The sequence below is a fragment of the Numida meleagris genome, chromosome Z (assembly GCF_002078875.1).
Source record: "Numida meleagris isolate 19003 breed g44 Domestic line chromosome Z, NumMel1.0, whole genome shotgun sequence".
NCBI classification, from domain to species: Eukaryota; Metazoa; Chordata; class Aves; order Galliformes; family Numididae; genus Numida; species Numida meleagris.
The window spans coordinates 33799020-33825586 of NC_034438.1; the positions used below are offsets into that span (position 1 = coordinate 33799020).

The 26567-nt window shown below is 39.3% G+C and overlaps 1 protein-coding gene across 11 annotated transcripts in view; it reads left to right on the forward strand.

The window, feature by feature from the left end:
• Positions 1-26567, forward strand: part of ADAMTSL1 (ADAMTS like 1) — a 442268-nt gene that overhangs the window by 218076 nt on the left and 197625 nt on the right. Inside the window, exons 1-2 of one of the 11 annotated variants that reach the window (XM_021381318.1) lie at positions 24637-24663; positions 24833-25121. The exons of 8 other annotated variants lie outside the window; for them this stretch is intronic. In XM_021381318.1, coding sequence (XP_021236993.1) covers positions 25065-25121 — 57 coding nt within the window. In that variant the 5' untranslated portion in view covers positions 24637-24663; positions 24833-25064. Of the gene's footprint in view, positions 1-24636; positions 24664-24728; positions 25122-26567 lie in introns of those variants that run through there. 2 more of the 11 variants (XM_021381319.1, XM_021381317.1) reach the window with 2 other exon arrangements.

The window sequence follows — 26567 nt, forward strand, 5'->3', positions numbered from 1 at the left end:
TATTTATTCAAGGAAAATATATAAACTAACTTTTTAACTGAAGTTAGTCAGAGTTATAAGTAATTTTCTTACAGCTACCAATCATGAACTGGAATATCATTATAATTTCCCAATATTAAAAAAGAAAAAAAAAAGTGTTAACCCAGATGACAAGCTGTTTACACTGAAGTGAATATTGATTATGGTAAAGGAAACAACTTTCTACATAGTCTGATAGTGATAGAAAATGGGGGAATGGTTTTAAAGTAAAAGATGGGAGATTTACATGAGATGTCAGGGGGAAATTTTTCACTGAGTGGTGAAGCATTGGCACAGGCTGCCCAGAGAAGCTGTGGGTGCCCCATCCCTGGAGGTGTTCAAGGCCAGGTTGGATGGGGCCCTGGGCAGCCTGGGCTGGTGGGTGGTAATCAGCCCACAGCAGGAGGTTTGGAACTGGATGGCCTTTAAGATCCCTTCCAACCCAAGTCACTGTATAATTCTATAATTCTATGAAGCTATAGCTGGTTTTCTATATATAAAGCTTCCCAGGTGAGGACAATACTAGTAGACACAAACATTTCTAAATTTTCTGTCCTTCTCTACTGAAATGAAATACCTCTGTAAGAAATATAGAATAATCACACAGCTAATGATTTGTCTCTTCAGATCAAGCATCTAATCTCTCTATCCACTGCTGTTTTCATATTTCAATAACTAGAATAAGGGTATTCTTTATGTTAAATATTTACAGAAAATAAATAATATTATTATGTGAAATTGTTGAATATAAAATGTACACATTAAGAAAAGCGATTTGAAATAAGAAACTTTTCTTGCATGTTGTTCTGTCATTTGACAGTGGATTGTGTTGGTATGACACCTGAGCAACATGGGGCTTTGCTTCAGTTTTTTGCCTCTTCGTCCATCACTCTCTCTCCATACACTCGTGTTAACTATCCCACTTCCAGCTCCCTGTCTCAACAGAAGAGTAATTTTCCCAGTCTCTTGTAAAATGTATGTTGCAGTATCCTGGTATTACCAATATCATCTCAGCTGGTCTGTGTTAGTGTCAGGAGCTCTACATTTCCACTGCCTCCAGATTAATGTCAGTGCTAATTCACAACTGAAGAGCTTCCTTAAAATAACATTTATTAAAAGCAGAAAGCAGTTCCAAAATAAGTCACACTTGAAAAATTGAAGAGTACTGTTTGTTCATGCCTGACTGCCACATGAACCATCCTATTTTCAGTCAGCCTCAATTCAACTCCAAGGGATCTCCAGGCATAGTGAGGGTGACCCAGTTGTGGGGCTGTGCTATGGGCCACCAGGTCAGCGTGAGGAAGTGAACAAAGCCTTCTTTAAGCAACCAGAGGAAGTATGCAGGTCACAGACACACCATCGAGTTGATGAGGATCTGCTGCTCAGAAGTGGAGATAAGGATGTGCAGGAGTGTGATGTGGCTTTAGCCAAGAAACAGTGGGTCCTGTGAGCTGCAGGGTACAGATCCTGTTCTCAAAGGGAGCTGATTTGGATTTCCCATGGAAGTGAAGTGGGTTTGTATGGAAAGCAGCTCTGAGCGGTAAAGGAGCTTTGGAAAGCCTAAAGAGATTTAAGGACTACCTTCTGCAGAACAGTCTGTTGCAGTACAGAGATGTATCAGGAGATCAGCTTAGCTGAGCTGCAACTCATGACAGAGCTTCACCTCCAGAATGCAGTGTACAGGTGAGGACATGGGGATAAATGAAAAAGAGGGGTAACAAAGCATCGCCTAGGTATGTAGTTTACCACTGTGGTCTGCTGGCTTTCTCATGGAAAGGCCAGCTCCACAGGAAAAGCCATCACAGCTTGTGAGAAACAACACTGGAATCTCTGAAGCAACTTAATGCACCACTGTATTTTTCTATGTATGTACCTGTTGCATACTTGTATAATCATCACATCATTTGTGGCTCTCATCTTTCCAGAGTTTTCTGCTACATGGCCTAGCCATTGTCAAAACTCAAGGATTATGAAATTCCTATAGTTATATCATAGCATATTCTCTTCTATTTCAGACAAATATTTAACTAAATTTTTCTAATTTTAGTAAAGCCTATAGCTCCCCTAGGCTGTCAAGAGGAGCTATATTTTATTATCTTCCTCACTCACCACACAGCATTTGAGTATCCTTTTGAATATATCGTTGGCTTTTCCTAATCTTTTTGTCTGAATTTATGAGAAAGGGAGAGTAACAAAAAATCTACATAAGCCTAGCTGCTTCGGAAATTTTGGGCCCAGTTCTGAAGTTTTCAGTAGTGTTACATTTAACTGATGACAAGTGAACTTCAGAATCATGCAATACTTCTCTATGAGTTTCTTTTAGCATTTGGGCCTGCAGAAGCCATGCATATCTATAATATGCAAGCACAAGCCTACTACACTGCTTAGGTTCAATATGTCCATTTTAAAATTGTTTTGCCTATGCAGTTGAGTTAATTTTAAATGTGAAATGAACTTATCTTTAAAAAATGTTTTCAGGTACATAAAGCAAGACATTATAACAGTTACAGAATCAAGTAGGTATTTATGATGTGGGGAAAAAACAAAACTGACATTTGAATACAGATAATTTAAGTATTGTCAGTTGCTATTGCACCTTGAAAAGAAACAGATAACTCTCTATTGTCAGGACAATATTTGCTTGTTTTTCTCCCTATAGGTAGATGATAGGATAAAAACTATCTTGACATTTTTTATTTCTGAGCATTCTGCATCTCAGTGTTTTTTGATGTTCATACAAGTGGAGATCCAGGTCAAGACAAGCAAGGATTACTAAAGTACATGGAATTAATATGGAAGAAAGCACACCGAAATCTATTATGCGATTTGTAAGAGCAAATTTGATCTCCAATTAATGGCTGAACCAACATAAATATAAAAAAATACGCTGAATTAATCAGCATATTTGACTGTTGTTTGTCTTTTTACAACTGTGAGCTGAATCATACAATCTGATTAATGTGTATACATATCTAAGGGGAGGTGAGATGCAAATGGATGAGGCCAGGCTCTTCTCAGTGGTGTGTAGTGAGTGGACAAGGAGCAATGGCCTAAAACTTGAACAATGGAAGTTCCATACTAACATGCAGAAGAACTTCTTGATGGTAAGGGTGATGGAGCACTGGAACAGGTTGCCCAAAGAAGTTGTGGAGTCTCTTTGTATAGAGATATTCAAGATGGATGCCTACCTGTGTGACCTACTGCAGGCTACCTGCCCCCCTTAGCAGGGGGCTTGGACTCAGTAATCTCCTGAGGTCTCTCCCAGCCCCTGCAATTCTGTGACATGAAATACAGCATGCAGAAGCATTATCTGGATTTGTGACACTCACTGGAGGACTTTAGTCCTGTAAAGCAGTGAATGGATTACCCAGAGATATGAATAAAGCATTTTCCTCTGTGACAGATATAAGTTGGTCTTATTATGTCATAGAAAGCCATTCTAAATTTTCTCAGAAGGACATCTATTTTTAAATGGTAAAAAGCATTTCAAAGCTGACACAAAATAAGAAATATTCATAACACTTAATCTGTCATAATCTTTTAAAGCTTTCAAGAAAAGAGCAGCGTCTGCTGTTTTCTATTTATGATTTTACATCACCATGTGTGGGCAAAAAATGCAAGAAGGGAATTACTTATTGAGAATAGGAGATGAATTTCACAAATGTCATGGCATGTCTTCCATGTACCATCCATATTAGAGATGTTATGTCACAATGAAGTAAATGGCACCCACAAAATCATCTACCAAGGGATCATGATTTGCCAAAACAATTGGCAGGACTGTCCACAGGTCAAATTTTGGAAGTCCAAGCTCCTGACCAGCCGATGAGCTAAGCTGGAAGAACCAGTTTCAACTGGCCACTATTAGAATGATTGTGCTTCTGCAGAGCATTGCTAATAAAAGCATGTTTCACTGATGTATTTTTGTATTTTCTTACTGATAGATTCTTATGCATCAGTATAGACATTTCTCCCAACCCGAGCCTAGTAGGGTCATTTATAACATAATGTTTTGTTGTTTTTTTCTAATATGTTACACTGAGTTATATTTAGATCTGTTTTCATGGATTTTGTATTTGCTTATATTTGAAATCTCACTGTGCCTGCCATTAATCCCCCAAATACAACTGAAAACACAGTTGAACACTAGTTCACTTGAACACTAGTTCAAAGACTTCATAGTTAATCTACTGCTCTTCTCCATTATCCTTGCAATGTGCATTTCTTTTAGCCTTGAAACTTTGTGACAATAAAACAAAACAATGAACTGATTTTAGTGGCTTGTAAGTAACTTTTCAGTAGTATATATATCACACATCAAGTTTTGATCTTGTAAAACTTGTATTAGTTTACTGTATGAAAATTTCCATATGCATATAAATACACAAATTCCATGTCCATTTCAGTTAGTGTAAAGGAACTATTTTGGGCAATACTACACAGCCATGCTTGGAATTCACAAGTTTAGACTTTCTAAATTTGACTTAATGTCTTTTGCAGCTTCCACCACTTATTGTATTACTTTTTGCAAAAACTTTGTTTTCCTTGCTTAACAAATGACTTCATTGTGATATAAAGGAAATGTCTATCATCTTCAAAACAGAACTTTGCATCCTTCCTTGGGAGGAATTTTTATGTGGTGGGGGTAGGAAAACTTAGATGACAGATGATAGACGGGGGGTGTTCTATTTAAATTAAATGACATTTCTGCTTTGTAGTTCTTCAGCTACAATTTTGATTCAAGTTGAATAACACTCACAGAAGCCTTCAGGTTAGTTCTTTCTGTGAGGTGAAGTACGCTAAATGCTCCAGGTTTCACATGACAATGCATATACCTTTTCTGGTTTTACATATTCTTTTAGATTTGCTTCTGCAAGCCTTTTCATACTCTGAACTCCAAACAATGTGAATGGAAATTCCACAGAGAGTCCTGGAGAGTCAAATCCCTTGCTTTTCACATTTTTCCTTCTCTTTCGAATATGCAGGAATGTGTGCATTGTACTAGTGTTTTACAAATTTTATGACTATTTCCAGAGCCAGCTCCAGACTTCTCACCAGTGAAAGCAAAACCCTACTTTCACTCTCCTCTAGCCATCATGGTCAGAGATGGAATGACTTTATTCTCCTTCTTAGGTCAGCAAAATTTGATTATCCTGTGGCAGCTGAGTGAGTTCTGGGAGAAGCAAGAGGAAGAGGAGATTCAGCCTGGGTCAGTCAGAGGGCAAGGGACTGTAAGGGGTCAGTGGGTCTGGTCATGCCTCTCTTTCATCTTCATACTCCTCACACTCCCCAAGACTCCCTCCTCAATACCTCTGATTCTCCTATACATGAAAAAAAAGTGAATGAAAGTCTTCATAAATTGAGACACAGTAAAATGCGTAAGGAAAGGAAAGTAATAGGAAAGTGGTTGGATTAAAAATTCCACCTAGTAATACAGGGATAGATATAGTAAATAACATATATATGCATATATATGTACATGTTTTCTAAGTTTATCACAGAATCTGTGGAATTGTGTAAAATGAAAAAAAAGAATAAATCTTTGGACACTCCTTTTTAATGATTGCAACAGCAAAAACCACGCAGGCATTGAGAGAGAGTGTTCCCCTTAAAATCAGTATTATCACAAAAATATTAGACTGTAATTTCATTAATGCTGGTATGTAACAGTCTAAAATCAATTCATAGCTATTCATAGCTTGCACATTGTCAGAGTGTGGAGATTCTTTATTTTTTAAGGCTTAGCCTGGATAGTATTTATTGTTGTTTTTTTGTGTTGTTGTTGTTTTTTTTTTCGTCAGCGTGTTCAATGCCAGATTGTTTAGACAGTCAGTATACATATCTTTCACTTGCTTTAATTTTAAAGATATATGTTTTGCTATAAAGCCTCTGCAACTGTCATTTCAAACATGTACGGAATATTCCCAACAAATTTTCTCGTAAGTATCCTGTCAAGCAGAATTTTCCTCTCTAAGTGGGTCATTAAATTATGAATATTCCTCAAGGTGCAGATTATGCCAATTCAATACATCAATTGTCATTTAAATAAATGTGAATTTATAGGATGTGAGTGGTCATGAGATGGGAAAGCTGCCATTCATTTAAAGAGGCAATGCATATACTAATTCCCATTGGATCATCAGAGGAAGAACATAGCAAACTGGCTTCTGAATAGCAATGCTGAATTTAAATTCTGTTGAAGGCTGCAATACGTCACCAACAGATGTCTTTAAAACAGCTGGAAAGTACTTAGATTGAAAAGAATTGCTTTCATTCAGAAGCCTGAAAAAAGTCTTACCTGTCTTTCTACTCTGAGTTTTAAAATTTTTCCACTTTGTTCTTTTTTTTTCCTTTTTTGGACTCCATAGGAAGATGAAATGAAAGTCTTGAGTATTTTGGCAATCATTTAGGATATTCCTTTTGCTTTGATTAACACCTGAATGAAAAAACTGTGAAATATTTGTATGGTTTAGTGGGCAATATTGGTGGTAGGCGGATGGTTGGACTGGATGATCTTGGAGGTCTTTTCCAGCCTCAGTGATTCTGTGATTCTGTGTGAATCTGTGTGACTTTCAGCTCTTGGAAGCAGTGAGCAGGAAGTATAGTATCTATAATAATAAGCCCATATTAATGTGATAGAAGCATAAGAACATCCCATTGTCCCTATCTGTTACCAACCACACTGGAAAGGTTAACATATACCCATCATGACGAGCATATTTAATTTAATATTTGCGCTTTCCTTACAGTTGCATAGAGAAGATAAAATATGTCATCCTGTATGTAGATATGGGCCCACATTAATATTTTGTAGACTTTAAAATGGAGAATACACTCAGCAGTAAATATTTCATTTCTATTAAAACCAGTTGCATACTGTCAAAAGGACCTCATTTCCTAAAGGTGTACTCTCAGAGGTCAGTTCTGATAACCGATGAGGAGCATGGGCTCCCTATACTCCTGTTGAATTCTGCAGAAGCCAATAAATTTATGTCACTATCAGCCAAGAGGATAGGCAGGCTCTTTCTCTGAGAGTCTTGTCAGTTTAACAAAATATGTAGAAAAGCAGAATAACATTTGCAAAAAGCTTACACTGCATATTTATTTTCTGAAAATCACTGCTTTGATCTAAGCAGTGTCAGCAGGTGAACCAGCTGTACTCAGCTATCCAGTTATGTAAAACTGAGGGGTCTCCCATCAATCATTTCCCATATTTTTGTGGTGATATTTTTAGTCATTAATTTTTCATTACTAAATATTGTTTTCTCTGGGATTTCAGCTTCGTTTGTCTGTAGCAGTATGATCCTTAAAAACTAGGTTGGAGGAGATGTTTCTCTCTGGTTGCTGCTTACAAAAATCACTGCAATCCTTGCCTTTAGTCTGCAGCCCCGGGCCTCATGGTTTGTGCTATAATTCCCCTTATTTCCTGCTGCTCAGCCTCCAGCTTCTCATGTCTATCAGCTATATTTTCATTGAATATGAGAGACCAAACCTCTTTTGTCATTACATGTTTTGTCTTCTGTGAAGAAATCTTGGATTTGAGCCATCTTTCTGGTCTTCCCCAGATAGATGATTGTCTCCATTGCTCTCTGGGCCTTGTTGCTCTATCATTTCCAGCTCTCAAAAATGTATAAAGTGCAGTGAAGAGGAGTGAAGAGACAGTTAAAGTGGTATCAAGTTGTTGAAACAACAGACAAAATAAGGCCTATCTTCTGAAAATCTAACTTACCATAATTTTATTGCCAACAGAATACCTACATTTACAAAGGATTAAGACGCTACCTATGATATGACTTCTCATTCTGAAGCACAAAGCACTGGGATTAGTTTACTTTTGTTTGATGTTGTCATTTTTCCTTTATTTTTTGTGTTATTTGGGCAAATGTAAGGTAGCTAAATCTGTCTAGTCTGAACCTCTGAAGGGTCTCCAATTGTATGGTGACCTAGATGATCCAATGTCATGCTCTTGTTTCTGTTTTATACCCCTAACTTTCTTCTATTCAGTGTTACTGCCTTTGAAGTAAAATAAAATAAAAATTAAAATTAAAAAAAAAGCGGAGGAAGGGAGCATTGCAAGGAAGAATGAAAGAGTTGGAGCATACAAATACTCAAAGGAAGAGCAAGACACAGGCAAATGCATTTATAGAGAGAGAAAAGAAATGCAACTCCTTAGAGTGCGAGCGTGTCCATCTTCCTACTAGCAAAAAAATAAGCAGTGACTGACATTGCTTCTAAAGATACTGGGACCACAAAAGCCACAAATGCCCTACAATTTGTTTGATAAGTAGTGTCCCTAAGATTGTATTGTTTAAAAAAGCACCAGCAAGCAGTATGAGACAGTCATTTTGTTGAACATGACTTTACAGAAAAACATGAGAATGTTTTACTTGTATCTTGGTAGCTAAAATTTTTAAGCAAGTTTTTTGGCCAGAAAATTCAAAAGCTGAAGACCAGACATGTCTTCTATGGACTCTGATGCTGGTGAGGACCTTGTTTCAGGTTAGGGCTGTAGAAAAAGATCAGCTTGCCATGTTGCACTGGAATTATCACAGAGGGGGTCTGAACTGCTGATAGAAGATGTGCTGGGATGCTGAAGCAGACTTTCCTGTGCTTATGAAAAAAAAAAGCCACGAAACACAAAAGTTCCAGCGCTATGGTCGCTATGGAAACGTTGTGCAATGCGACATTACTTAAGTTGTGGTTTGTAAGACATGGCAAAGTGATCTATAAAAAGAGTAAAACCTATAAAGCATGCATATGTGTACCACTGAACTTTATCCTAGTTTCCTTTTTGTTGTGATTGAGTATCTTTGGCAACACCACACAAGATGACCTTTGGATTCTTTTTATAACTTCTCAAAAAAAATGTATGATTTTCCTCTTCATTTAAACAGAGTGAAACAGTGGTACCATTGACTAAAATGACTTGGAAAATCTTGTAAGTTTGGACTGTTAATTCCAGGATATTTTGACAAAATTGGAACCACTTTTAAAATTTTCTATACAATTTAAATTTACCAACTACCTCAGTAGTTTCTGATTTTCACCAAGATACATTTTAAGCAATTGTCATTCACTTATCTACACAGAAAGAGCCCATCTTGAATCAGTTGCCTGTACCGTATGTAAAAAAGGCACTAGTTTATTTTCCTTTCTCACCTTTTGATCTGAAATGAGGTTATATTCTGAAAAAAAAAGCCACAAATGCTTAAGTCTTAAAAGTATATAAATGATTTCTTCTTTCAGAAAGATGAGTATACAGTGCTATTTTCCTACTTTTTACTAACACTTTGTCTACCTTTTCTAAATTTTTGTTAGAAAAGTAAAGCATGATTTCCTCTTCCCTTCTGCTTCTCCTTCTTCTGCCTCACGTTGAGGAGAGAAGGGGAGGGGTGGGGAGGGGAGCTTGATTTGATCTCAGGATGTATTCAGATAGATTGTTAAAATGTGTTTGTAACTTAGGCATAAAAACAAACGTTGTACTCAACATGAAAACAGAATCTACAAGCACCAGCTGCAGGATTTTGCAGATATGGATAGGGCATCTCGATCCCATGGCTGCCAAGTGAGATGAAGAATGTGCATCATGCAGGTGCCCACCTGAAGCCATGGTTTCAGAAGTGCTTCCCTAGTTCCTTGCTAGTGCCGTCCCCATGCACTCACAGGCTGACAGTCTCAGTCCTCGTCTCCTAGTTTCTGCTGTCTTCCTGTCACTCATGCATTGTGTGCATTGTCCTGACGGCCAGTAGAGAACAGCTGCAGCAAAAATTGTTCTCCTACAGAATGGCTTTATCTGCATCTGCTGCATAATAGAAGAGACATAGTTATATTTTAATTGAACAGAATCATAGAATCGTAGAATCCCCAAGGCTGGAAAAGACATCTGAGATCATCCAGTCCAACCACCCACCTATCACCAATATCTCCTCATTAAACCATGTCCCTCAGTACAACACCTAAATGTTTCTTGAACACCTCCAGGGACAGTGACTGCACCACCTCCCTGGGCACCCTGTTCCAGCAGCTGACCACTCTTGAAGAAGCATTTCCTAATGTCCAACCGGAATCTCCCTCAGCGTAACTTGAGTCCATTCCCTCCAGTCCTATTGCAATTTACGTGGGAGAAGATGCCGACTCCCACCTCACCACAACCCTCCTTCAGGTAGTTGTGAAGAGCGATAACATTTATTTTAGGATTGTTTTTTGCTTTTGCTCTTGTGAGTAAGGAAAAAATAAGCATAAGAGAAAGACTTTATAGGTTAATTTCCAAACAATGCTACATCAGTGTAATTATTGTTTGCATTTAATGCTTACAATCTGCTCAAGAGGCCTTCTGATATGCAGTGTTCAGCTTTCAAGTGAATTGCAGCATGTAAGTTACCAGGGTTGAGAGAATGTCCATAAGAAAGGCTTTTTTTTCTGATCTTTTACAAGCATTTTTGTCCTTTTAGGTCTTTAGCAAAGGAGGAAATGCACTTTGCTGCATGGGACAAACTCTTTATGTAGGGCTTCTAAGGCTATTGACTTCGCTTGCAGGTGTAGGTTCTACTGAAGGCCAAATCCAGCCCACTGCATATTACAGCTTTATATATTGTTATGGAGCTGAAGAATGAGAGTTTTTTTATCCCTCCTCTACCATCTCTGAATAGATTTAAACGACACCTAAATATATGTGTGAACACCTTGTTTATTTGACTTTTCCTTGTACAACTTTATGTGAGACCTTGCTTGTTCAGGTTTTAAAAACAAGCTGAATTCAAATATTATCCAGCTGAAGAAATGTATTCAGTGAGGCCATGCTGAGAATCTAGCTCAGTTATTTTTTCCCTAGATACTGACAGTTTTTGTGAACAAAAGTGAATAGCCTATGACAAAAGGTTAGCAAAATTGCACACAGTAATTTTGTTATTCACAGAAGCAATCTTTTAATTAGAAACACAGCCAATGGAACCAACAGCACTATGAGAAGCATGTTAATAAATACCAGAGGACCTTGTGATACATCAGTTACTCAGTGCTGCTTAGAAAGCAGCTGGCATGTGAAACACAGGCTAATCTGAGCCCTGAAAATTGCACTAAATCTCTTTTTGAAAAATTACAGCAGCTATTTTTGTTCATCTCTCACAGTATGGGACAGATGTCATTTCCAGGGCATTTCACCGTCTCCTCTGGATTCTTCAGTTCTTTGAGAGAGAATGAGGATGGGAGAAAACAGCTCATTAAGCTCTTATAAACCATTGCAGCAGTTGTGCTTTCCTCTGCACCTTGGACATTCCTGCTGTTTCCACCTGGGGAAAAAAAAAAAAAAAAAAAAAAAAAAAAAAAAAAAAAAAAAAAAAAAACAGGTGTTAACTTTATAGAGAAAGCCACCTGGGCTAGCACGGCAGCTTGCTTGCATTCCTAACGTCTGGTAGCAACCCAGTGGAGCAAAACTAAATTAATACAACTGTTGCACATTCTCGACGGCAGGCATATGTCACCTACTGCTTGCTGCATTTATGCACTCCTGTCTGGAAGAGATCTCGTTTTCCCTCCGTGAGCACCCCGGCCCAGCTCGGGGTCCCAGCCGCACACGGGGTGGTGGCGGCGGCGCTGGACTCGGCGCACCCCTCCGCGGGGTCTTTCTGCCCAGAGGGAGTGTGAGGGTGCACTCTTCTTTACTGTTTCCCGCAGCCCTCTCCCGTTTCCCGTCCCGCTGCTCCCCGATCTTCGCAACGTACCCTAGGGGGGGCTGCCGCACCGCTGCGCCTGGCGCCGGCTTCTGAGCCAGCGCTGCGCCCACCCCGCGGGGCCCCCGCGCTCGCACTGCGCGTGTACACCTGCGTGCTGCAGGTATGGTCTCTGGCAGGCTTCTGGTGGCCCCGTCTGGGGGATGAGGGTGCTCAGAAAAGACCTCTGCCAAGCCGTACTTGTTTTCCCGTTCCAGTGACGCTGGACACTCTGCAGGGGCAAAGCATGGTGACTTCATTACTGAAAGCATGGCTCCTGTAAGGCAGTCACTGCGCCCGAGGTGCGAGTAGTCCGTATGAGAGAATGTGCATTAGCATGGGGCTTGAATAATATTTCCTAGATAACAACTGGAACAAATACTGTAAAAAGTATGAAAGCAATCACCATGATGATCCTTGCTACAACACTACCCCGTGCTCCGGGCCCCTCTGCATCAAAAAGGAATGCTGTTTCCTGCCGGCATGCCATTAAATATCATGGTTGTGTTTGAACAGTTCTTCCCGCAGAATGTAGTGTGCAGGCTTCGTGGCACTAACAATACAGGTGATTTGGTTTGCAGATTATGGGTTGTTGTGGTTGTAAACATGTTTTCACGCAAATGCCTTATTTATTCTGGTTCTGAAAGTAGCTACTTTTCCATTAATCTCTGGGGGTGTATTTTGAAGATAAGACTTTCTTTCCATAGAAGCTTATTACTGGAAATACTTGACGGGAGTACAGCAAGCATATAAACCTGATCCTCTGTCATCCAGTCGTTTTCCAGAAGAGTTCAGTATCTGACGTTCAGGTTTTGGGGCAGACATGTCAGGTCAACGCAAAGAAGGGACTATGAAAAAGCAGGCCACCACCTCTTTAACAAAAACCCACTTTTTGTAGAAGCACTTCAGTGCCAACAAATATACCATTGCAAGTCCCCTGGGCCAGGCATCAACACTTGCCATTAGTTATGCAAGTGCCTGATACCTTTGGCTCAGGACATTTAAGGGGAATATGGCTTACTGCATTCCCTGAAATTGTATTAGTTATTCCAGTCATGATACACAGAAGGGAAGCAGAATAAATCACATCAAGTGATGACACGTGTGCACATTGAGGGTGGATGTATTCATGTGCTTGCAAAAAAAAATCATGACAAGTTTTCAGTCACACAAAGCACTTCAAAAATCTTGTGATGTAGAAGCCAGTAATTGTGTGTCTAACACAGAAAAATCTGGCACTATTTATTCCAAGATGCACCGTTTTATGGCTGCCAAGTAGATGCAATTGAATCCTTTCCATACTGCCCTTCCCCCTGTGTCGTGTTCATGAGAGTACTGAGATCAAGAATGGGTAGGTCAAGAGAACATGAATTGCTGTTTTCAGTTGGATTATCACTGAAAAAAAGTCCTATGTCTTCTTCCTACAAAAGGTCAGGAAATGATCCTCTGAAAAGCAATCAACATTGTGTGTTCAGTGAGAATCACTGTTCTGAAATTGCTCGTTGAAATGAAAATTGGGGGAGAATGGTGAGTTGGGACGGAGAGTGAGAGAGGGAGATGGGAGAAAAAGAATATTAAAACTTTCTTTGTGCAAAATATTATTTGGAATCCAAGTTTATGATGTTTAATTAAACTCGTGATCATTTCTCCTTAATGAAGCCTCACTTTAATTGCTTTCCCTTCTGGCAATACCCTTGAACAAAGTGTAAGATTTTTTCATGTGTGCTGCAGTAGAATATAAGCTGGGAAATGGGAAGCTCTGTCTTTGCAGGTCCAGCGCAGTGTTTTGCAGAACAGTGGCAGTACAGTCTCCACGTTGCACAGTAAGGCTGTAGTAAAATATTCGGACTCAGTGTCTCCCAGAAGAATGAAGGAAAACATACAATGAGCAGAAGAAAAATAGGTGGAAAAGGATGTCTTTTTCCTCAAATGCTGAATCTCTGCTGTAGAGTCTGACTCTGTCCTGACCAACAGCCAGCACATTCTCATTGAAATCACTAGGCTATTTGTCAGGACAAAATGAGCCGCTAATTTTTATTATGCAGTAAAATGTACTTTGTCTTCCTTTTTCACTTTTTAAAAATATTAAAATGCAGAGGGAGCCTTAACTCAGCTCTGTGTCTCCCACAGTTTAAGTGGTGGGGCTACTGCTATATTCATTTTTGCGGGAGAGGGAAATAAAGCCAAGGATGAGAAAAACCTGAGCAGTAGCTGAACTTGTGTTTTATTGAATGCTGTCCTTGAATGGATGCACCAGACCTGTAAAGGGCAAAATTTCTATCCTGATGTTATGCCTGTTTGTTTAAAATACGTTTATTTTATTTTTTCCCAATCACTGTAAAAGGTCAAATGGTGGATTTTACTTCCTTGGTATGAGATAATAGATGATCGAGGCTTCTGCTCAATTAAATTAGCCCTGAGCAATGATATTTTAGTACCTGGAAAATTAAACATCTACTGCCACTGCACAGCACTTCAGAGTGGTTTTCCTCTCCCAAACAAGACCAGGCTTTTAACTGGCATTCATCTTTCTGAAGGTCCAGCTACATTTAGGCATTAAAAAGTTGAACATTTGGTATACCTCCCACAGATAAGGAGATAGATATCAGTGTACTCTATTAGGTGTGTTGAGCTGTATTGCTGTGTTAATATGAGAGCAGGTATTTTCTCTCCAACTTCACTCAACTCACCTGCATTAGATTTTCAACTGGTGATGGCATGGCAGGAAGTTATTGATGAGCTGACAGTCTTCTGTGATCCAGTGACATGTCTCTTTTTCTCTCTGCATAGCCAAGATCTGTTCTCATAAATGCCAATGAATTACCAACAAAAGAAAACAACCCCTCCTAGCAACTCAGAGAGAAAATAAATTGCAAGCCTGCAATACAAACATGCCTGCTCTGCTTTATCTTTTGCTGTGCACTTTGACAGAAGAACGAGTCCATGCATGTGTGGTCAAAGTCAGAAGGGAGAAGGGGAGAAGGCAAAAGTAAGACATAGTGGAAGAATGTAAAGTTTTACATATAAATAATGCTGTGAAACTACAGTAAGCAATTAGGATTGCATAGGTAATCTGCTTCACAGTCTTTCGTGATTTATAGTTCTTTCTTCTTACATCAAAGCTTTTGCAGATGAATGACTTTTAGAATGAAGTCCTGTAATACTTTTCCTCTGAATAAAGACATACTCCACTGCAAGTGTATTTCTTATCAACTCCAATGCTGTTCTGCAGGCAAATAAAATTACAAACCTAAGTGGTCCAAACAATTGTTAATGTCAAAGATACATAAAAGCAAATTTTATAAATCAGGATTCAAATAAAAGAAAGAACATAAAGCCAAAAACTGCATTAAGATAGCTCCATAAAAGTGCTTATCATTTAAATGTAGAACAGATTATGTGGTACCTTATGGAGAGGTAGCTTTTGGAAACAAATACACATGATATACAAGTTTCAGTGAATAAACTGCTTAAATAAAGCAAGTGGCACAAGATTAAAACAATAGGTAAGATGACAGAGAAATTATAATGTTGATTTCAATAATTTATTTTAAAGATATATGAAAGTACTTCTGTTGTAATTATGACTTCAGCCTTGGTCCTAGACATTTCAAAATAAAGGTCACTCATTCATACTCTGTCATATCAAGTAGCTAAAAGATAAAAAGCCCTCAGAGAATCTGTGATTATAAGTTTCTCTTCCATGGATGAGGGAAAGTCCCTTCTCTCTCTTATGTTTTTAATAATTATTTTGTGCATCAGGAATAAGGCACGCAGGATGCAACAAGATACCTGTCAATGGCAGATTCTCATGAGAATGTACCTGGAGAATGGCCTTGGAGGTTAAAGCCCTGAAGCATAGTAGGATGCAGGACTAAATCTCATGTGCTTTTCCCATTACAAAATGTTGGCACGGCAGACTTTGTATGACTAAATACGTGAATAAATGACAGTTCTGTAATGAAACTATTACAGTTAAGGAATTATTGTTCCCTTATTTGCTGACTAAGTTACTGGAGATCAGAAGTGTAGATCCATATCGAACAATTTCACTTACCTTCTGACTCAGTAAAAGCCAACAAAGGCCTGCGTGCTTACGCATACAGCATTTTCTGCTCTCATTCCATTTGTTCTTTAATATAACATATGTTGATAACATATGTTGACCAGCTTGATCAATATTGATTGTGCACGAAATTAAGGGGCAGATAGTGTGACTCAGTGAAGTGACTCATCAGTGACTCATCAGTGAAGTGACTGATTCAGTCTTCACAGATAAAAGTCAGTGAGTTTTGTTAGTGAATATTCCTTGTTTTCTATTGATCAGAAATTTGTGTCTACCACAGCAATGATTTGATTGAAGAATTACATGATTCTCATTTGAAAAGAAGGTTTAATGCTGTTGTTCACGATAGTTTTCTTCTGAAGACTTAATTCATCAGTGTGTATTTGCAATGTTTATTGCCATGATCTGTAATCTTTGAATTTCAAGCGACAGGAGCACACATTAAATTTCATGAAAAAACAAAGTATAATGAAGACTTAATATAATATAAGAATTTTTCTCTAATTTTCACCTGCTTTAGGCTTCAAAATGTACCAGTGAGTTCACTTTCATTATTCCTGATCTCTTCCATTAATGAGAGAGGGACCAGGATCCTTAGAGTTACATATCTAACCACATACTCGGTTCAGTACAAGCTACTCATATATTTACCCACCACCATTGTTCTTTAAGTATTATGAAAATAAAAGCTTTTTTTTTTTTTTTTGGAGGGGAAGACTCAGTCCAAATACATATTTGAATTTTCAGTTGCCAGCCCTTATGAGTTCAGACCACAAGGTCAGTCATCTTACCAGGTATAAGCAGAAAACAAAAATGATTTCACTTTTTCACCTGTTTCTCTGGTATTGAGTATATTTTCTGCCGGGCTTTAAAGCAGAATACTATCCGTCTTATTTCACTGTTTCCCATATTTCTACCATATTGAAACTGTTTAATCCATCAAGTAGAAACTGCTGCTTTTTGCATAGTGTGCTGCCGTGCTGAGAAATTTAATATGGAACATGATAGCCTCCTAGTTATTAACATTATAATTTCTTCCAGTATTTTATTGGTTGCTTATAAATACATTTTTGTTACAACATAATAGTGCATTCATGGTCACGATTGTATACAGGTAGGAGTTGTACACTTCTCTCAAATATTTGCAAGAAACATAAACAAAAACCATATGTTTCAAATATTTCACCGAATACCTTTTTTCCACTTCTGTGCATGTTGTAACTGTTTCAGCCCTGTTCTGTTTCAAAATCCTATCACTTATCCTGTGTTTTATGACACATTCTTATCTTTCCATATTTTTAAATATTCTTTTAAAGGTGTTCTAAATTGAAGATGTTTTTCTAAACATTAGCCCCCAGTTCTTTTCCATCTCTGTGACTGTCACAAGAACAATAGTGATTACAGCTTTTAAACAGATCAGTAAGTGATTTTCACTATAATCTTTGCTGTTTGCTGTTAAACTTTATTATAAACTTGTCCACTGTCGAGCAAGTATTCTCTGTCTTTTGCACTGAGAACTCCTGTGTGACCAAGTGGGTGTCCCATCCACATGGCATCTTTGCTTGTGTTTTGATATCCAAAACCCTCTAAGAAAGAAGGGTTTCTTTAATATGGCTCCACTGCCTAAATATCTTGCTGGCTTAAGATTCAAAGAACGCTTTGCGCTGTCCAGGCATTCTCAATAATTTCTAGCGCAAGAGATGGGCCAAAACCCAAAATTCTCAATCCAACTCCCCTCCTTCCTCCACACCTCTTGTCTTCTTGGAAACTTTGGAAAGCTGACTCCAGACACAAAATTGAGTATCACAAATTGGCCAAACCCCAGCCTCACCTCCCCCTACATTAGGGGTTTTCCAAATCCTAATCCAAAATGTACTGCCTAGTCTTCTTTTCATCCTCATTCCTTTGTGAGATTCTTAAAATTCAAATATTCCTTCCTTGGTGATACTTCGGCATTCTCACCTGATTAATTTTAGGTTTGGTCGTGATGGTTTGAATCTGTCTTTAGATTACAAACTTTGATGAGAAGGGAAGTGGAACTGAATCCCACTTGCACTAGAAAAGCAAAAAGACATAAAAAATTACTTATGCTGTACTGCAAAAGAAGGAAAATAGTACAAGGCAGAAGCCATGTAAATTAGAGATCCAAAGAGGTTAAAAGGTTTGTGAGGTTTTTGTTTGGTTTGGTTTGGTTTTGTCAGTTTATAACTCATAAGGCTCCAACTAAATTCCAGATGGAATGGTTTACAAAAATATAGGCTCCATTCCTCCCATATTCAAAGGCAACATCATCAAGCCAATGCTTTATTGCGTAATATCCCTAAAATTATGGGCTTGATAGATAAAATTAGACTTCTAAAAACTGTATGCAAATTTGTTTGTTTGTATCTGCTCCCTGCTATGTGAATCTTTGAAGATCATGCTTTCTGATTATTTTTTGCCACTAGTAAGCCTAGAAACTTTTAATTAAATGTAAAACTCTCACATATTGACATAACATCTGAAGCCGGGCCTGTGAGGTAAAGAACCATTATTGACTATGAAACTAGTTATGGATTTGTAAGATTTGTCAACGTAGCACAGGTCTCACGCTCAGCATTCACAGCAAGATCTGCATATGTTCTGCTACGTTCATGGAAGTGAAGCATGTAATGGCAATTTGCTGAAACGCTGCTCACAGCATATTGCTTATTGCTATACATAGTTAAAGGGAATTTAATGTGATTTCTCATGGAAATGATCAACATACCAGTTCATGCAGCTAATGGTATTGGTTTGCACCTTCAGAGATACTTTACAATTCTGTGTTCTGACTCTTCCCGTAAAATCAAGGGCATGTTAGCTAATTTCCCTGCTTGTAAAATGTCAAAACAGTATTTTCTCTATTTCGTGGGCTAGTTAGACAGTATGAGATGTTAACACCATTAGAACAACCAGTAGAACAACCATTAGAAAAAGCTGAGATACAATACTAGCTGAAAGACAAGGGCCTTGGAAGACTGAAGTTAAATAGATGGCACACGCTTCTGAAAGAAGGATTGAAAAGAAGCATGCAGCTGCACAGAAATAGAGCGAATCCCTCTTGTGTGAGGAAAAGAATCTGGAAGACAGAGGCTTACCTTTCAGAAGGAGGGCATGAGTGGCACACAATTATGTGAGCCTGCACAGTGATGGGCACTGGGATCACTAAAAACAGGAATCCATTTCAGTATGCCCACAAGGAATATGTCCTAAAGCTGAGAAATATTAAGAGTATATATGTGGCATCCTGGGAAAAGCATAAACCTGAGAGAGAAACATTAGAGGAATGATGGATCTGTGCTTGTCTATCTTAGCTGGGATGCTCCAGCAAAACAGAAAGAGGAAGTAATTTTGCATCTGCTGTTGTAGAATTCTCCTATTTTTTGTTGTAACTCAGATCTCAAGCATGTCAGTTCAAGATGTTTGGCTCGTCCACTAAATCATCACACTCTTCCAATGAAAAAAAAGTTAATTCTATGTTAAATTGTTACGAAAGATACTGCAAAAATCTATAGACTTCAATTTTTTTTCAGTGATTATATTTTTCTTCTGTGAGAGTATAAGGTTCATTACTGAGGCACAAGAGGCATCTTTCCTAACTCAGAGTATAAACGGTGACAGTGTAATACAGCAAGGGATTGTAGTTTCTCTCTTCAATGAGTGCAGTTAAACTTGAGAAGGAAATCGTCCTCACAAATGAATTTATTGCATCTATCCCTATAGTTCCACAAGGGAAGCAACTGTTCTGTTGACAGATAAAAATATGTTTCAGGTAAAACTACTTCATCAGTTTGACTCCTGTCCAGTTAAACAAAATGGATCAAGCTGTGTTATGTATCATTTAGATCTTCGGACCTCTCCTCACATGAGCTGTAGCGGATCAGGCATAGAGGTCACAGCCTCCTTGTTCCCAGCTTCCCCTGCTGCACCTCAGTGCTCTTGGCTGCCAGTCTCCTTAGAGGGCAGAGTTGGGATGAGTCTGAAGGCTGAATGAGTCTGTCTACTGTCCTGATAGGTTATGACCGAGGATGGTCATACTCCTCTCCGCTATGCTTTGTCTGCTGCTGTAGGTTTGAACTACATCTCAGAGGTCTGGGCATTGCTCAGTCTAGAGAAGAGGAGGTTCTGGGTAAACCTTATAGTTCTCCACAACTCCCTGAAAGGAGGTTGTGGTGAGGTGGGAGTCGGCATCTTCTCCCATGTAACTAGTGGGAGGACTGGAGGGAATGGCCTCAAGTTACACTAGGGGAAATTCAGGTTGGATGTTAGGAAAATTTCTTCTCGAAGAGAGTGGTCAGGCACTGGAACGGGCTGCCCAGGGAGGTGGTGAAGACATTGACCCTGGAGGTGTTCAAGAAATGTTTAGATGTTGTACTGAGGGACATGGTTTAGTGAGGAAATCTTTGTGGTAGGTGGACATTTGGACTAGTTGATCTTGGAGGTCTTTTCTGTGATTCTGTGACAGAGATTTAGCATGCATTGGCAGCTTAACTTCTGAGGAAAGTGCTTCAATAATCATGGCCATGTGTACATGGGGGAGCTTCACCTTGGGAGTGCAGAATATTACAGGGCGTATAGCTTTCATTCTAGTTTCTTTCACGTCTACTAATGGCACACACACGTAAATGCAAATCTTTAGCTAGAGCACTGGCTCTCTCCTGCTTCTTACTTTCCATACTTGTTCAACCTTCCAGGTTCCCAGAAATCAATCCAGGCTTATAAGAGAAAATCTAAGAATAACTGTTAACTGAAAAAGTAAAAAGAAATTAAAAATCCTGGTTCTACAGTCCTGATGGAAAAAAAAAAAAAAAAAAAAAAAGAGGTCCAGCCTCCAAGAAGAGACAGGTGTCTTCTGAGTGAAAATGGTAACATATAGCCCCCGGGAGATCAGCTCCAAAGCTGAGTTCACTCTTTCCTGCTATAAAGCATATTGATGTTAACAGTTTTCTCCTGCCTGCACGTGTGTTTTTCAAATTAAGTATTTTTAAATCTGTAAAGCTTAAAATACTGCCTCAGACACCCTCCTTTGCTTCTGCTTCTATTTCATATAATCTGCTATAGGTGTACAGGACTGATAAACGGCTTTGCTTTTCTCACAAACAGATGAAAACCAATTTAATTTAAACACCTGGCAGAGGTGGAGGAGAACTAAAGTTAATGGCCACTTCAGGAAGTGGAAGGGGTAATTTTCAGGGCATGCAGCAGCTTGTATTTACAGATTCACTCTCTCCTAAGATGGTGAGGGATTTGTGTATGTAGTATCAGCATTTGGAGGTGACTTATTGGCACATGTATAATCAGCAAGTCACACTGGAAGCAATCTTGGACTCCTTGATCTCCAGTATTTTTTGAAAGATAATTTTGAAACTGATCTAAAGGAGCCAGGACTTCGTCTAGCATTAAGATTTTGCTAAGACCCATTTCTGTCCTACTGGTGAAACAAAGGGCTGGGCAGAGTTGTCACCATCAATACAGGGTAGCACATCCCTTGAAATTTCAGCTATTATTTCTGCTGTAGATAAAAGTCTTTCATTGCTCTGAACTCTTGCAGTCATTTTTGGGTGTATGACACTTTGGAGATGAATAGTGCCTGAAGCTTTGCACCTTTTGGGCACTGTTATGGGACACATTTCCGTCTTTCTTTATTACTGAGTAGCTATTCAATGTAGAAACAAAGATTCCCATCCCCAGACTAGTGCTCCATATCTAGAATGACCTTTCAGCAAAACAAATAATAGAGCACCATACAAAATGTTTATGTAAATTCAGTATAATCACAGTCCTGATCAGAGCAGCAGGATATGGAGAAGTTCAGCTCCAGTTCCCCTCTAGGCACTTCAAAAGTCATTTGTTATTATTATTTTTTTCGCTAAATCTACAGTCCTTTTTCAGTTCATTTTGTTTTTCACTTAGGAACGATTCAAATGAGCCTTTAGGGTAGATGCAACACTGCTCTGTAGCAATTGGCCAATATTGGGCATGACTCCTCATTAAATCTGTATGCAAGAATCTGAGTAGACTCTTATTTTGGACTTGATTCATATGAGTTTCCATTCCCTGAATTTAGCTTTGATTTCTAGGTTCAAATATGCGCAGAAAACCCAAAGCCAAACTGATGGAAGTATATTTACATGGATTCATGAAAAATTCAGGGTGTTTGCAAGAGTGTGTCGTGAAACCAAAATTCAACATGTGTTCAGGAATCTGGTCTGAATGTGCAACAAAATATCAGGTCAGGTGCATTTATAAAACTTAAAATGCTGTTACAAATGTCTTGCTGCTCTGCTACCAATTAAACACATCTTAAAATAAAGTTCTTCATAGGAAAATCATAATTTTTGCATTACATGGTCTGAGCATTGCAGACCATGTACTTTGGGAACACTAATTTCATTCTCTTGCTATCATTTTGCGGGTAAAATGCCCATCAGCTGCAGTGGGAGGTAAATGAGCAGAACATTGGCAGGAGTATACACTGGATACAAGTACTCTCCAGTTATTCTAGTTTTGATGAATTAGTTGCTGCTGAGAGGTCTGTACTGATAAGAAGAATGCCCAAAACTTTCTTTTCAAGACACTGCTTTTTTTCAAAGCTGAACACTGAATGTCCAAAGGCAGGAATTCCGAAGTGGGCTTACGTACTGTTAGTACAATGTATCTCATTTAATGCTGGGCAAAAAGAAAAAAGAAGTCTATGGTTATGAGTATGTCCTTCTCATTTGTCTCTCACCCACCCATCTTAACATATGTAATCACCGTTGGAACATTGTGGTCCTTAAGAAGAAAGCAGTGATCATTTCACCTATTCAGTATTACAAATCTTGCTGCTACCTGCAAAAATTTGGCATTGAGAATTTAATGTACAGGAATTCCAGAAATTAGCTGTAATTACTTCTCATGTGATGTTGGCCTTCTTGGGGCAAGGCAACAGACTAGGTCAGAAAACAGACAGCCATCGCCCGAGAATATTATGGAAAAAAATCACTTTGTGCAACTCTCAGGTTTGATGCTGAACCAGGTTTGATGATGAAGCAAAGCATTTGGGGGTGGATGTTTTGTTGTTGTTCTTACTGTTATTATTATTTAGTTTTCTGAGTTTTTCAAAGGCAACCTGAGAAGTCATAAATACTGCCATAGTATCATGACACAGAGCGTTCTCCACCGCTGAGTTGAGTGTAGTGCAAAAATGGTCCATCAACCAGCTCTCTTGAGGTAGTGGTCACTGCATTTTCTGTGCGGTAGGAATTGGCTATATAAAGGACTCACTGACAGTAGAAAACTCTTAATAGCCATTTTAAACCTTTTCTCACCCTGCTGCATTCACTCCACCCCACCTAGTCAGCTTTCCATCACAGCCCTTTCCCTCTGAGCCTTTTCAGTCTTCCAGGCTCTGTTTCTTAGCCCGCCAAGTTCAAATGTCCCCAGTCAGGCTGCTGCTGGCCATTGCAAGCTGAAATCTGTTTATCCCACTGTTTCTGATTATCTTTGTTTCTTTTTCCAAATTTCTCTCTTCAGCCTAATTTCCCAAGCCTAGTTCTGTCAAGTTTCCCTCTTTTCTACTTAGGCCTTTGGATATCTCCATTGTTTATGCTCCTGATCCTGTCCTGCTAAGTCAGACCCTCTGCTTTCCTCCTGACTACTCAACATCTGTAACCCCTTTTTCCTCTCAGTTCCTTTCCCCTTTTAAATTCTGTATCTCTCCCCGTCTGCTGATCCAGCTTTTCCTCCAGGCTGTTTTTCATTTCTGCGGACGTGCAGCTCTTTCAAATGGTCTGTGGTCTACACATGGTCCCTTTTCCTCCCTGACCACAGACCTGATGCCCTTGGCAGAGCTTCCCTCTGCTCTGCTCATTGTTCTGTTCTCCTCCCCTAACACGTGTACATTGCTTTTCTCCTTCACTGTCTGAGCTTACTGAGGAACAACAGCCAAAATCTTAGGGAAGTCAAGACTTTCTGCATATCCATTTGGACAAAGCACACTCTGCAGCACCATAACTTTCTGACTGTGAGAGAAGTCTAGCTCATTCCTGTGAGAATGCCTGTTGCACTGAAAAAAGAGTTTACTGGATTCAGTTTGCATTTTTTGCTTTAGAAAATAAAACAAAAAGCTAGACCAAAAGAAAAAAAAATGAATTTAGTACTTCAGGCTGTGCAGGGACCTGGGCATGCGAACTGCATGAGGCAACAGAACTGGTGAGGCTCTGGAACAGTTTGCCCAGAGAAGTGGTGGATGCCCCATCCCTAGAGATATTCAAGGTCAGGCTGGAGGGAGCTCTGAGCACCCTGACCCTCCCTGTTCATCGCAGAGGAGTTGGACTAGATGACCTTTAAACGTCCCTTCCAGCTCTAACAATTCTATGATTCTATAACTCTATGAATCTTGAACGGGGGAAAACTGGATTTGAAACTCCCAAGTTAGTGCTTCAAAGGCATTGTTCTTGGCTTTCCTGGGTGTGTGGATCTTTGTCTTTCTGTGCAAAATTCTCTCTCCCAGAAGCTCATTTTCCTTGTAATCCTGAATAGGGTGTTTTTTAAATTTACCCCAGAAGGAAGAAAAGGTAATGACAGAAAGACTGACATGCAGTCCTCTTAGAAACATACCTGCTTTATGATTTGGGATCAGAGCCAGACTCCCTTATTGCTGAATAAATGGAGGGAAGAGTTCCAGAGAGCATTTTTCTCTAGAAAATGCGCAACTTCAGTAAAGCACACTGAAAAAAAAATCTTCCTGGAAGATTTCAGTGCTTTCTGATTGGTGCCTTTTATGGCATACGTTATATATTGACACAGATTAAGTTTCCCTCCTGACTGGAACAATGCGCGCTCAGGAGGAGTGCTACTGACCCAGCTGTAAGCCCGACCGCGCGCGGCAAGTGGTGGAGCAGAGCTCCTGCGGACGGCAGAGCACTCCCTCCAGCTGTGCCATTCTGCCTTTCTCCTCCTCCTTCTCCTCCTTCTCCTCCTCCTCCCTCTCCCCCTGTTTTCCTCCCCTCTACCTTGCCCCTTACACTTTCCCCAGACCCCTCGGCTTTGTTGTGCTGCATGTCTGATTAGCAAGAGGGGCATTGGCTGCTCGTCGGCTCCGGCAGCGCTTCCCTGCAGCCTACCCTAACCCACCCACCCACTCTGGCTCAGGAAATGTGAGCAGGGCTGATGGAGGCGGAGAAGCGGGGCTGAAGTTTCGCGCTGGCGCTGGATGTGACAGCGGGCAGCTCGCGCACGGTCCGACCGCTGTCCCGCACCAACCGACCATGGAAGGCTGCCGCTGGGCCGCTGCTGGCACCTTGCTTCTGGCTTCCCTCCTCCTGGTAAATGCCATTTCTTTCCGATAAATTTGCCTAGCTGGTAGCTGATACTGAATCTGCATGTATATATGAGGGAATGCTTTTAGTCTTTCAGATCAAGGTAGAGTTTGCCTTGAAGGAATCACGTAAGCCTTATCCTCTCTGAAGTACTCAGAGCCCTGATATTGTGGGCTGCTGCAGGTAGAACCAAGAAGGTGACGTTGGCATCCCTTTTACAAACTCAGAGAGCAACGACCTGTGAATGGTGATTTAACTGCTTGGGATTTGGAGAAGTGCTGTTCCCTCCCCACTTAAAATCAAACTGTATCATGCTGTAACATTACTGAAATTTTCTTCCTTCCTAAAACGACAACAATGACCAGAAAAGAAATTTTTTTTTTTTTTTTTTTTTTTGCTGTGCCCATGCAGAGAAACCAGGTACAGCATGTACTGAAGTCTTCCCGCAGCTCTGATCATTGCTGCAACTCATGAGAAAGAAAACTTTATACTAACTTCTGTAAGATACATTATATGATATCTGGTATACTTCGGGGATATAATGCTTATTGTTATTGTATGATTTTCTTGTATAATTCCCCTGATTATCCGGATAGGATGCTCTACAGCTGAACATTGTGTCTCTGCAGTTTGATTGATATTAAAATGTTCCATTGTGATTCATACTTCATTTTATAGGTGTACTGCAGTGAGAATATTATGTACAGACACTTTTGATACTATAGTGGTCTTGGCATACATTTAGTGTTTTGTTTTTATTTTTTTCTAAAGATTTAATTAAATGTAGTCAATCAAATAGCAAAGAATCTTGAAGAAATTTAATGAATTTTATAGATTCTTGCATCTTCCTACTTATCTGAATGAAACAGACTATCCTAATTATTGTAAATTAATCTTAATGCATTTTTAGTAACCACATCTAGACCTAAACTAGTGGGATAACCATATCCCAAATGCTTTATAACAATAATGATGTGATTTTTTTAAAAAAACTTTCAGATATCGAATCAGTAAATGCTGTTTGATTGCTAGAATTAAGAAAGCTATTTACACTGAGATTTAAATTCCTAGCTTGTTTAAAGATCTGTTTTCCATACACTGAAATTACGCAGAATGGCATAAAGTCTGGCACCAGTCTTCCTTCACATATGAAAATGAGAAATTTATAACCTGATGACTGTAATATACTGTGAGCCAATCCTTCAGTACTAATTCAAAGAAGATCAGCAGGAGATAAGACTCAGCAAAACTGTGTAAGGGCTGTGGGATCTGGCCCCATGTTAAGCTCATACTCATAACATTTATACTTCACTCTCCTTCTTGTGAATTAAGTTCTCAGCCCCTAACTCATGAAAATAAATAGTGCATTCTGCTGCCAGCTATTATGCATTATATTCCATACTATACTAGTTTGTATTTGTATGACTTAGCCTGCCTCAAGAGATTTCCCCC